The sequence below is a fragment of the Solanum dulcamara genome, chromosome 6 (assembly GCF_947179165.1).
Source record: "Solanum dulcamara chromosome 6, daSolDulc1.2, whole genome shotgun sequence".
In the NCBI taxonomy this organism is placed as follows: Eukaryota; Viridiplantae; Streptophyta; class Magnoliopsida; order Solanales; family Solanaceae; genus Solanum; species Solanum dulcamara.
The window spans coordinates 30,222,592-30,234,943 of NC_077242.1; the positions used below are offsets into that span (position 1 = coordinate 30,222,592).

Genomic DNA, 12,352 nt, shown 5'->3' on the forward strand with positions numbered 1-12,352 from the left:
TACCAAAATCCTTAGAATACTAATAAAAGTTAATTTGGTATAATTTAGTACTTCTAGTCTTGATTTTGTATTTTGCAGCACGGTAAATTGATATACATAATTTGTTCGACTTTCATATACTCATATAATAGAGAATTATTACTTAGACTTGTCAAAAAACATCTCAAGTATATCATACTAGTACCTTACACATAGAAATATTCAATAGAAAGTATAAGCAATTTCATTTGTTAATCAATTATATAAAAAAGACATTTAAATTAAAATAAAGTAGTTAAAATTCCAATATCTAAAGTATTAGTTTAATATTAATTAGTTTTATATATTTGTCAGTATTATAATAACATATATGTAATTATATACTCCGGTACAACATTCATAATTTTTTTACAAATACTAAATATCAAAAAAATTAAAATGCATACCAAATACCATAATAAATAACATAATACCAAAACCGTGATATCAAAATTTTGAATCATTATGATAATCGGTATATCATACCATGTCCATCCCTACTAAGAATTTAACCAGTCTGACAACTAATGAGGCTCCATCATCAAACAAAAACAAACAAGAAGTTGCTGGACAACATGGAGTTCTGCTGCAGCAGCAAGTGGCTATTATGCCTCTACGATGTTTAAGCATACATGCAACAACAAACAACTGCTATCACTCAAAACCAGGAAATGCACAAAAGCAGCGAAAAACTTCTATGGCAATAGTTGCAACACTTGCTAATATCGTACAAATAAATCCTAATAGTTTGGATAATCTACCAGCCTCCCAAGCTACAAGATCCAGATGTATAAACATATACAACGTTGGACGTCTCATACCTATGCAGCTGGAAGAAAAAGAATTGAGCTAACTGCATGTACTGCACAGCGAGCTTTGTTGAAGGTTCACCATTAAGCTAATTCACTTAAGCTTCTTGATAACTTCACAATTCTGAGATCGAGTACAACTAAATCCAAGAACTACACTGAGCTATTAGGATGTATTAAGGTGGACCAGGATAAAACATTGAGCTGCAGCTGCAACTTATATACAACTGGAACTTGAGCTGCAATAGACAGGTCTAACGACTAGTTGTGACACATGGCTTTCACTTACATGGTGCTTTACAAACAGTTCAAAGAAAAGGAGGATAGCAATGCAAGACAAGGATGTGTATACCGTATTCTTTTCTCTCCAACCTAAAGAATAGAGGTAAAATATAACCTATCAATAATAGAGGTGAAAATATACAACAGTTCGGCAAGAAAGATAGTAATTACAACAAGATATCTAGTAGTCCCACAAGTGAGATTTAGGTTAGGTGGAATATACACAGACCTTACCTCTACCTTTGTGGTATAGAGAAGTTATTTTCGCTAGACCCTTGGTTCAAGAAAATCGTTTTTCAGAAAAATGGTTTGAAAGAAATGCACGAGTAGGAAACTATGATGAAAATACTGAAGAGCGAAAAGTAATGGACAATGCAAATATTAAGGGTGTGTTCGGTATGAAAGGAAAATGTTTTCTTGGAAAATATTTTCTAAGAAAATAAGTAGGTTCCTAACTTATTTTCTTGTGTTCAGTATGTAAGCAAAAAATATTATCCTAAAAATATTACAATGGGAAGTTGACATGGGGCTAGGAGGTGTGGGGGTGGTGGGGTGTGGGGGTGGTGGGCTATGGGGGTGGTTGGAGGGGACACAATCAATGTGGAGTGCCACTTGTGAAAATTGTTTTCCCTACTTCCTACTAGAGAAGTCATTTTCCTCAATTTTAAGGAACTTATTCTCCTAGAAAAAATGTTTTCCAAAAATTTCAACCAACCGAACGTGAGAAAATGAAAAAATATTTTTCTCCATACCTAACACACCCCTAAAGATAACCAAAGTAAAAGAAACACAGTAGTAATAAAATCAAAGTATAAGATAATGTTAGCGTAATAGTAAGCAAGAAAGATAGATATATGCAATCCAAACAACAGTAAGGTCACTAATTCAGGTCACAGCAATTACATTGCACATAATAAACATTCAAATGAAGAAATAGGATAAAGCTCCCAAGCATGTTGGTCAGTTATCTTTTATTTAAACAAAGACACTCTTTCTCACTAATATACCCACAGCAATTCCTAAAAGTATATCCCAGCTCCCAGTACCTGCTACTCTTCATCCAAATCCAATACCATGAATAATCATGAATCTCACTTAAATAGTGCTTTATGTTAAACTAGGAAACCAAAGTTTTTATTGGGTATGTCTAGATAGTAATGAGTTGGCCTATAAATTTGAAATAGAGAGTCAAATCTCTCCAGCCGAAAAGACAGGGAGCAGCAGCAGCAGCAGCAAGCTAACTTTTGGATTTAACAGAAAAAGTATGTCCCTTGTAATAGCAAGATCCATTGAAAAGAGAACACAGGACAGTAAGTAGTGTGAAAGGGACTCCATTATGAAATGCATAATTTCCATGACAGCTATTTCAGGTCAAATGGCCAAATGTGAAACATTATACTGCACAAGACATGAACAAGACTTCCCATTTGGATTGGCTTATAAGTTGCTTATAAGCTGTTTACAGTTTTTTTAGTGTTTGGCTGGTCAACTTAAAACTATTTTGTACTTAAAATAAGCCCAAAAAAATAATTGGGTCTGTTTGGCTTAGTTTATCTAAAGCGGCTTATAAGCTGCTTAAAATGAATTAAGCCAAACAGGCACTTAAACTAATTCAAGCAGTGGCTAAGATGAGAGGACAAAGAAACATGCATGAACTGCAACCCCAGTTACATATACTAAATCACAAAACCAATGGAAATTCAAATTCCGTCCGTATCTTAGCTAAACTGCAATTAACCAGACGAAAATAAATACTATAAGGAAATCAACAAAGACCAAGAACTAAAGATCAAGATTTAAAAGAAAATCACAGTAGAAATATACGACCCTCAAAAAATGTTTTTGCCTGTGCAAGAGGCAAGCCTTATCTTTTTGTCATCTTTCCAGTTCGATGTACTGATTTCTTATAAGTTGTAAAACTTAAAATAACTATGATGGTCATTACAGACACATACTTTTCCATCTGGAAAACAGCGCCAGAAGAAGTGTGTCCTAGGCCGTCTAACTGCATCTTCAATAGCATCTGTGATAACAGCTGTTACCTGAACAGAGAACAAAAGCCCTGCCATCACAACATAATTAAAGGAGGACTACCAGAAAGATTTTATGGTAAGAAGAAATATAAACCACTACCACTAAAACTAGCCAAATCCAAAGAATAGCTTACCTGATATCACATGATGAAGATCATAGACATCTCTTTGTCAAAAATAAAAGAGAATAAAAACAATCATAGGTAAGCAGAACAGCATACGCCTGATAAATTTTGGAAATTTTGAAATATGAATATGAGGTACCAATCGCCTCCACAGAGTAATTTTGTAGCTGCTGAATGGAAAATGATGATCAACTCACTGGCACATCCCCAATAATTACAGTATTACTTTTAAAAAGATACTTGAGGTCTTCCATCATGTCTTCCCCGACAAACCAATAAAATGGATGGATAGCATTCAGAAGGACAACTATCGGAAAAGTAGTATAAGGATCAGCCAGTCATTCAAATGAGTCCTTGCCACCATCATACCATGAGACTCACAGTATGTGATCCAAGCTGGGCGTCCCTCATTCGTCCTTGCTAAGAACATGCAAAAGTAAGAACTTGGGTATATTTAATATGATTCCATTGACAAATTTGTCTAAACTTGTAATAAGCTGCATATATGAAAACAAAATAATCTCCCGGTTTGAATTTCAAAAGCTTAACAAGGTCATATGCATCAGTAATTATACACCCAGGTAGATTTTGTTTATTTCATCCCACAAGGTGAAAACCCAGATTGCCACATCTACAAAAATGTGTTTTCTATTGTCAACCATAAATTTTGTTTATAGAAATAAACAAAACATTATATTCTAAGGTGAAGTATAAGACTAGAAAATTAACCAATAATATCTACTAATAAGTAGTCTTGGAGGTGCAATACAGCAATAACATAAATAATCATACAGGTAGAAAGCACAGTATTGTCAGGCAGTCAAAGCAAGAAATGAAGGACAAAGTACTTGAAACATTATGTGGTTAGTGCAGTTGCACCAATCCTAAATTTTGCAAGGATTGGACAACTTTAGATTTTATTGGTCTCCAACGAATTAACTCTTCAATAGTAACCAAAGGTAATCTTTTCAAACCTTAGACCTTCAGATGATTTCACAGGAGAACCATCCATAAAAGAAAACGAACACTTCATTTAGATATGGATGTATAAAAATGACATTACATCAGAGAGAGCTAAATCTGGGAAAGAACAGATTTTACTAAAGTCACCAACACTTGAATGCTAAAGCATTAAATTAAACAGGGGACATAAATTTCAATCGCAGTTGTCTTTTACATTGTAGTGTTGTACACTAAAAGGAATTGAAAATATGCATAGCACATAATCCTACGAACCTGAGACTGCGGAAAGCCTCTGAAATTCATGAAAAAGAACACAGATCTCTGGGGGGGAATTAAAATTTGAAATTCGAAGAGGGGAAAACAACCCTTAGCCAAGAAATGGAGTAATAATGAATATCGACATGACTAATAAATAAGAGCACTATTCACGACAGTGACAGCAAGATCCAGATTCACATAGAAAAATCGAGCACAAAAGCACATTCACACAATATTTTAAATAAACCCCTTATCCACGCTAAAATTGGAACAAAAAAAAAAATAAGTAACAGCTGTCAGCAAGCATTAACAAAGTCAACCCAGAAAAAATACAAGAAGGAAAAAGCATAAGAATGATAAAAAGTTAATCGAGGATCTTAATTTTGTAACCGAAAGTTAGTAAATTATTACATGAAATACTCTATATTAACTTTTCAAAACTAAATTATGATTCGAAAACTATTTAGCTATAGTAATTAGCATATTCTTTTAGCTTCTTTCTATCCAGCTCAAAAAGCCCTCTTAAGTAGTCATGAAGCTTAACCATTCATCCTTGGAACATGAAAAAGATTAAAGTTCAATGTGAGCAATTACGTCCCTTGCAAAGAGCATACAACAGAAAGGTTATAACAACTTTGAGGAACTTAAATGAAAACTGTAATAGCTCAAATGGAGAAAAGGCTTATATCAAACAAGTGCTCCAAATGTCAAAAGTTATGTTTTAGATTGACCAAATATATGTCACTCTTACAGAAACAAACAGTGCACATTCAGTGAACCAACACAAAACCTAAAGAAAAAAAAACATATCATGCTCGCCGTTTACTCAATCTCCATGAATTTGGCTCATGATATCTATCGTAAAGAGGTTCAATACGTTCCTGTCTCTTGCGCTTGCTTAATTTTGTTGGGTCAGACACCTTGAAGAATCTTGGTGCCAACTCAACAAGCCATTTAGGATCTACCACGGTCACCTCGCGCATGTACTCCTTTGTTGTCATAACAAGCTCATGATATATAACCCAGTCTGGCTGTCTTTGAAAAAGAGCACTGCTAGGATGGATGTAAACTGGCTGATTCTCAACTAGAGTTCTATAACCCTCTTGAGGATCCTTTCTAGCAGCATGAAAAAAGAAACCTGCTCCAATAGCCTTACGGATCTTTGTAAAATTCTTTCCAGCACTCACAACATCCAATTTATACCTGCACAAGCAAGGAAGATTAAGAATCGAGTCGCAACGATATAAGTTTCTAGCCTAAAATGAGAACTAATAAGCATGTGGCAGAGAGATCCACAAAATAAGCCCAAGTCAATTAAGCTAACAGTCAATAAAGGTTAATAAGCAAACAGTAAAAGAAGAAGGCTTGAAATGAAAAGTATAGTATGAAAAAGGAATTGAAATACATACTTGTCCATGATGGAGAGCAGCTGTTTTCTAACATCTTGTGCCCTCCTAAGTGATCGTGACTGGACAAAATTTTCAAAACACCATGGACCTGAAAAGTTTTTCGCTTTCCAAGCCTCATAAACAGCAAGCAAGGTAAGATGATCACCCTCAGGCTGAAAAAATTTGGCCCTTTTCTGATCGGCCTGAGCTTGTTTTTCTCTTGGTCGGTAAAAGATGTTTCCAGTTTGAATCATAGCAATGATGGTCAAGATCTCATCACTACAGCCAAGGTCCACACTAGCAAGAAGCATCTTGGACAGAGGAGGATCTAATGGAAATTCTGCCATTTTTCTTCCCAGTTTCGTCAGAAGCCCCTCTTCATCCAGTGCTCCAAGAGTGTAAAGTTGCTCCATGGCAGATATAAGAGCCTGAGGGGAAGGTGGGTCCATGAAATCAAACGACAAAAGATCATTAATACCCATTGCTTTCATCATAAGAACTGTGTTCCCAAGATTTATCCTCTGGATTTCTGGAATCGCAGTAGGGGACATTTCACTGTGGAATGCACTCTCAGTATACAGACGGTAGCACTTCCCAGGTCCAGTTCGTCCAGCGCGCCCTGCTCGTTGCTTTGCTGATGCTTGTGAAATTGGGGTAATAACCAGTGAATCAAGCCCCTGTTTTGGATTGTAGACATTTTGCTTAGCAAATCCAGGATCAATAACATAATATATACCGTCAATTGTCAAAGAAGCTTCAGCAATATTTGTAGCAACAACAACTTTTCTCTTCCCAGGAGGGGCAGGATCAAAAATTCTGGACTGCATTTCACTGGGCAAGGCACTATAGACAGGCAATATGATCAGTTCAGGAACATTTTTACCTAGTCCTTTCATCCTCTCGTAGAGACACTGGCAAGCATAATCAATCTCCTCTTGACCAGTCAAGAAGAGGAGGATATCACCTTCAGGTTCTGTCAAGTGGATCTGCATAACAGTAATTAAAGCCGCATCAAGGTAATCACTTTCTGGCTGCTTTGTGTAGAGTATCTCTACTGGAAAAGTTCTTCCTGGGATTGTAAAGATGTTGCAGTCAAAGAAATAACCAGAAAATTTCTCTGCATCCAAAGTTGCAGATGTGACAATTAGACGAAGGTCTGGTCTCCTCTTCATAAGCTGCTTAAGCAAACCAAAAAGAACATCAGTGTGAATTGTTCTTTCATGTGCTTCATCAAGCATTACGACTGAATACTGGGATAAATTATCATCAATCAGAATCTCCCTCAGAAGCATACCATCAGTCATGTATTTGATAACAGTTTCTGGCCCAGTACAATCTTCAAAACGAATAGCATAACCAACCTCTTCACCTAATCGACAACCAAACTCCTCAGCAACTCTCTTAGCCACTGACATTGCAGCCACTCGACGAGGTTGAGTACAGCCAATTTTTCCCCTCGTTGTATACCCTGCCTCAGCTAGATACTGTGTCACCTGTGTTGTCTTGCCAGAACCTGTCTCACCAATGACGACCAGGACCTGGTTATCATGGACAGCCTGAATCAGTTCTTTCTTCAATTTGTAAATAGGAAGACTCTGCCTCTGCTCCTGGAGGGATAGCTTAGACCTCTGGCCAAAAGTCAAGGCTTTACCATAAGCATCCTTCTTCCATTCTGGCATGTCATAGGCAGACAAACCAACACCCCTAAGCTCCTGTGCTAGATGCCTCTCACCTGTCTCTGGCATTGGGTCTTCCCAGGGTCTGTTGAGATCCTTTGGGATGGAATCAAGCATCGTTCTCTGTTGCTGCTCCCTTACTTCCCTTCTCTCCTTTATCAGAGCTGATTGTAGTGCAGCAGCACGACTCAATGATCCTTCAGGATTTTTAAAGATTTTAACAGGGGACATATCAACTGAATAACGACTCTGCCCTTGCAAGAAAGGGGGTTCGTCTTCATTCAACTCAACCTCAAGCTCTTCTTCGGCACCTTCTTCCTGATATAGCATTCCGTCCCCTTCTTCATCAAACATGGGATGTTCCTGCACCCCTAAAACACCTGCAGCAATAAGTTGTTTTGCTTCCCACTTTTCAGGTGAACTCATCCTCTTCAGCGGTCTACGTGATGGAATTACATCCTCCTGCTCTGTAATCCTGATTCCTGACAGGCCAATCCTGGTCTTAGAGCCTTCACCATTCATGGTTGAAGGATTAGTTGTCAACCCATCATCGCCTGAGCTCTTTTTCAATGGCAACAGATCCTTTCCTGTATTCTGATCAACATCTCTCATTGACAAACTCAGCTTCTGGCCACTAATAGAGATAACCTTCACAAAAACCTCCTGGTCCCGCTTTACTAAATCTTTGGCATTAGTAACCCTTCTAGTAGCAAGTTGTGAAACATGCACCAAGCCTTCTTTCCCTCTAAAATCATCTAGCTGAACAAAACAACCAGAATCCATCACCCTTGATACCCTCCCCTTATATACTGCATACAACTCTGGCTCATCCACATGATGCCTCGATTTTCTCATATCCCTCCGATCATCATCCCTGTCTTGCTCATACTCATCTCTCCTACCTTTTGCATATGCATCATCATCTTTGTCCCTGTCTCTGTCTCTGTCTCTGTCTCTGTCTCTGTCTCTGTCTCTGTCTCTGTCTCTGCGCCTGTCTGAAGTCCTACGTTCAGCTCTACCATCATCATAATCATCCCTATCTCGATCCCTACCCATATCCCTGTCTCTACCCCTTTCTCTTCTATAATCTCTAGCCCTCTCTCGCCTCCTAACGGGTTCTTCTTCCTCCCCATCTCTCCTCTTACTTTTGGCTTCCAGCTCAATCTCCTTTTCCAATTCCTTAACTCGTACTCTGTTATCTCTTATCTTCAGAGCGGCAAACTCGGAGTCATTATCATCCTTGTTCAAAACCTTGTTGTCCGACTTGGACGGAGGCAAAATAGCATGGATTATAGTAAGCAATGTTCTAACGAAATAATCAGGCATTTCAGCACCACTTTCTTTCAATTTGGCGTCAAATTCATCTACTGTTAAGCAATTTCTACCAAGTTCAGTTATAAATTCAGCTAAAACTTTATCACCAAACCCTAAATGTGCCTCCAATTCAGAACATACCTTAGAAATTAGAGAGAGGTATTCCAATTTCTTCAACTCATTTTCTTCGGTGTCGGCTCCCATCCTTCAAACGATATTCAATAGCGCTTATGGTGTTGCTGATCTAAGGGATTTGGTGTTTCCTGTTTTTCTTTTCTACTATATATATTTAATTCAATAAAGGGAGTATTGATATATAATATAATATAATATTTAAGATAAATTAGAATTATAAATCTTATATGTTTTACATGATACACACTCCTTTTCATGTGATTTTAAATTATATGAACTTTTATTTGTCATTTTAAAATATACTTTATTTTATATTGACATGATAAATATTATAATTTATAATGTTTTCTATAAATTTTAAATATTAAATTGATAATTTAATACAATTTAATTTAGCTAATTAAGTTGTTTTTCTTTAAAAAGGATAGAAAGATTTATTTGAAATTAGATTTCTCATTTTAATTACCCTACAAATAAATGGGCTAATGTGTTAAGTTAAAATTCATTAGCCGAATTTTCCATTCTAAGTTAAAATTCATTAGCTGAATTTTCAATGAATAAGATCAAATTCATTTTAGATAGCGCATCAGATATATTACCTACATTATGCACAATTGATCAAACTTTCAAATATCTTGTATGCTTATATATAGGGTTAGTATCTTTATAACACCATGTCACATTAAAATTCATTAGCCGAATTTCTCTTCTTTTTTTTCTTTTTTTTTTATAGAAAAATGTATAGATATCGCATCACATATATTACATGTGCTTTTCAAACTTGATCAAAACTTCATATCTTTCGTGTGCTTTTATAGGGTTTGCATCTTAGATAGCATTACGAAAACACACGAGACCAGTTAATTATTTGATCTTATTCAATCGGTGTACTTAATTTCAATAGAATTTAAGTAGTATATATTATTAGTATAAATGTACCAAACGAAAAGTTAGTGTAAATAATTTTTATTTTATCCAATTATATTTTTGTTTATTGTAGGAGATAATACATTTTATGTTCAAGTAATGGGATTAAGGGTAGAACCTAAACAAGAACAACAACATAAATAACAAGAACAAGCGGAAGCAGACCAAAAATATATACAATAAAAGACCCCTCTCAGAATCTGAAAGTCACATGTACAAGCTGGTACAAAACGAATACAAGTTTCAAAAGTGGACCACAGAAACAAGACTTATCTCAAAATGTAAAAGACTAGTCAATATAAATACAAAATGAGAGGGGTAAATCCAGGATGCCATGTGCTCACCCTTGTCACCGGATCAGACTGTTGCATGCTCGATCTTAACATTGATAGCTAGTGCTCGGACTTGCATCGCAAAATAGATGCAGAGTGTAGTATGATTACCAAAACAACAGATATCTAGTAGGCATCATAGGCTGACTGAGCAAGAAAGTAAAAAGTAATATGAAGTGCTAGAATTTAAACACAACAAGAGACAAAGGACAAAAATCTAACTGAAATGCACATGAGTGTACTAACACACAAACAAAGAGAAAACAACTAACTAAATTCAACCAAGCCCCCAAAAGCTCAAAGAGTACACTCGTATGCAAGTTTTAGTAAAAATCCGAATGGACTCCCATAAGCCCAATAGGTGCAAAGAAGAGTTGAGCTCAATTAGGAGAACCTGACGATGTTTTCAAGATTACTACAACCTTCCATGAACTTGAACCGAATAATCTGAATCTGAGACTTCAACCAATGTGGAATGGAAGCTAAGGACTTGAACCAAAGAGATGAAGGATTCAAGGACTTTAACCGGGATTAGAATAGCCGAGGACTTGAAGCAAGGATGAACATAGTAATGGACTTGAACCAAGACTATAAATGGCCATGGACTCAAATGAAGGCTGAAGATAGCAATGGACTCAAACCAATGCCGCAGGGTGTGATGGACTCTAACCATGGCTGCAAATAGTAGTGGATTCTAACCACGACTGCAAACAACTGTGGATTCTAACCAAGATAGAAGATGGCCCAAAAGTCTAATCGAGACTAGAAATACTGAGGCTTAGACTTTAATTGTACCCAGAGGAGTGAATCTAGAATTGAACCACGAATGGAGGCAAATCAGTTATATTAGGATCAGCGGCCAACTAAGCATCAAGGGGAGAATCCCAAACCAAGTGTCATCAATAAATCACTAAGCATAAACCAAATTCAACCAAAATCGACGAGCAGTTTTAGAACCACGAACCAAGTACACAAGAACCACCAGAATGAGGGAATATGGATATAAGATTCCAAAAGCTGGGTTACTGCCTAACTAAGGCTCAAACTATCAAACTGAAATCTGTTATATTAGTCTACAGGGAGCTAAGCCGTCCGAAGCGATATCGGGGAGATTTCAAGGACTAACAACTTAAAAAAATGCAAGTCTATGATAATCACTAGCCTAAGCCTAGACTAAGACAAATAATGCTTCCAATAATACACACAAGCCATAATTAAGGCACACCACAAGGTATAGATGATCAACTATGCAACTAACATGCTTTCACTACCTTAAATATCTGAAAAAGATCTAACACATGGCTTCTACGAACTAAACATGATGAACTACCAATTCATCCCAAATTCACACAATTCAACATACATTTACATATTCATGCTCAATCTAAGAAGAGGAAAGTCATAGCCTACCTTAAGGTGAATCGCGCGCACTCTAAATTAAGTTGTCAGAGCTTTTTGCTTTCGTACGACCTTGGAATGCTTTCACGCTATTAAAAATATAATCACAATGATATTACAATTTTATAAACACTAAACTTACCAAAAATAAAGACGGATCAATTTTGAAGTCTAAACTAGGAATATGGGACCCGCACCAAAAATTCTAAAACTTACTCCGTGAAAAGGTCTTAATTAGCTCCCCTAACTTATTTCCCAAAATGAAGCATAATTCGGGTGTCACGACCTGATTTATCAAGTCATGATGGCACCGTTAATACCTACTAGCAGGTAAGCCTAACCCTTAACTCGGAACTAGAGGCAACTGGCTATCAAACGGAAGATGAACAAATAAAGCAGAAAATAAATAATAATGAGAACAATATAATTAATGCACAAGGAACCACTCCAAGACCTAGCATCAATCAGTAGTCGAGCATCTAATCAAAATAGGAGTACAAGACTTTTATAAATATAATATAAGTACAGACAGTCTTCAAAAGCAAGTAAAGACTAGTGCTAGTCCGTCATAGATGGAAATCGGCAAGTCCGAACACCAGGAGCTCACCTAATCTCCGAATGAAAAGCTGCTTAGCACTAGTCCAAATCAATGGTCATAACCCGTATTATGATCTGCATGGGGTAGAAGTGTAGT

General features: G+C 36.6%; 1 protein-coding gene and 1 long non-coding RNA gene across 4 annotated transcripts; both read right to left on the bottom strand.

The window, feature by feature from the left end:
- Positions 1-2,938: 2,938 nt before the first annotated feature.
- Positions 2,939-4,748, bottom strand: LOC129892620 (uncharacterized). Of its 2 annotated transcripts, none has more exons than XR_008767360.1 (3): positions 4,504-4,748; positions 3,277-3,687; positions 2,939-3,151 (listed from the first exon to the last, which is right to left on the bottom strand). It is a non-coding gene; the product is annotated as an uncharacterized LOC129892620 (long non-coding RNA). The 2 variants fall into 2 exon arrangements; XR_008767359.1 differs by having other exon boundaries at positions 2,939-3,171.
- Positions 4,749-5,190: 442 nt separating this feature from the next.
- On the bottom strand, positions 5,191-9,134 carry LOC129893397 (probable pre-mRNA-splicing factor ATP-dependent RNA helicase DEAH5). 2 transcript variants are annotated; one of them, XM_055968917.1, is made up of 3 exons: positions 9,008-9,089; positions 5,898-8,919; positions 5,191-5,691 (listed from the first exon to the last, which is right to left on the bottom strand). In XM_055968917.1, the coding sequence occupies exons 2-3, from the start codon at positions 8,876-8,878 to the stop codon at positions 5,298-5,300; spliced, it is 3,375 nt and encodes a 1,124-aa protein (XP_055824892.1). In that variant the 5' UTR covers positions 8,879-8,919; positions 9,008-9,089; the 3' UTR covers positions 5,191-5,297. The 2 variants fall into 2 exon arrangements, with proteins under 2 accessions (XP_055824892.1, XP_055824891.1); XM_055968916.1 differs by having other exon boundaries at positions 5,898-9,134.
- Positions 9,135-12,352: the final 3,218 nt, after the last annotated feature.

Bases quoted from the DNA above. Each gene is read 5' to 3' on its own strand.
- LOC129893397 (XM_055968916.1), bottom strand. From the start codon at position 9,070: ATGGGAGCCGACACCGAAGAAAATGAGTTGAAGAAATTGGAATACCTC. The intron at 5,692-5,897 runs GTATGTATTTCA...TTGCTTGTGCAG, and splicing joins CTGCTCTCCATCATGGACAA to GTATAAATTGGATGTTGTGA.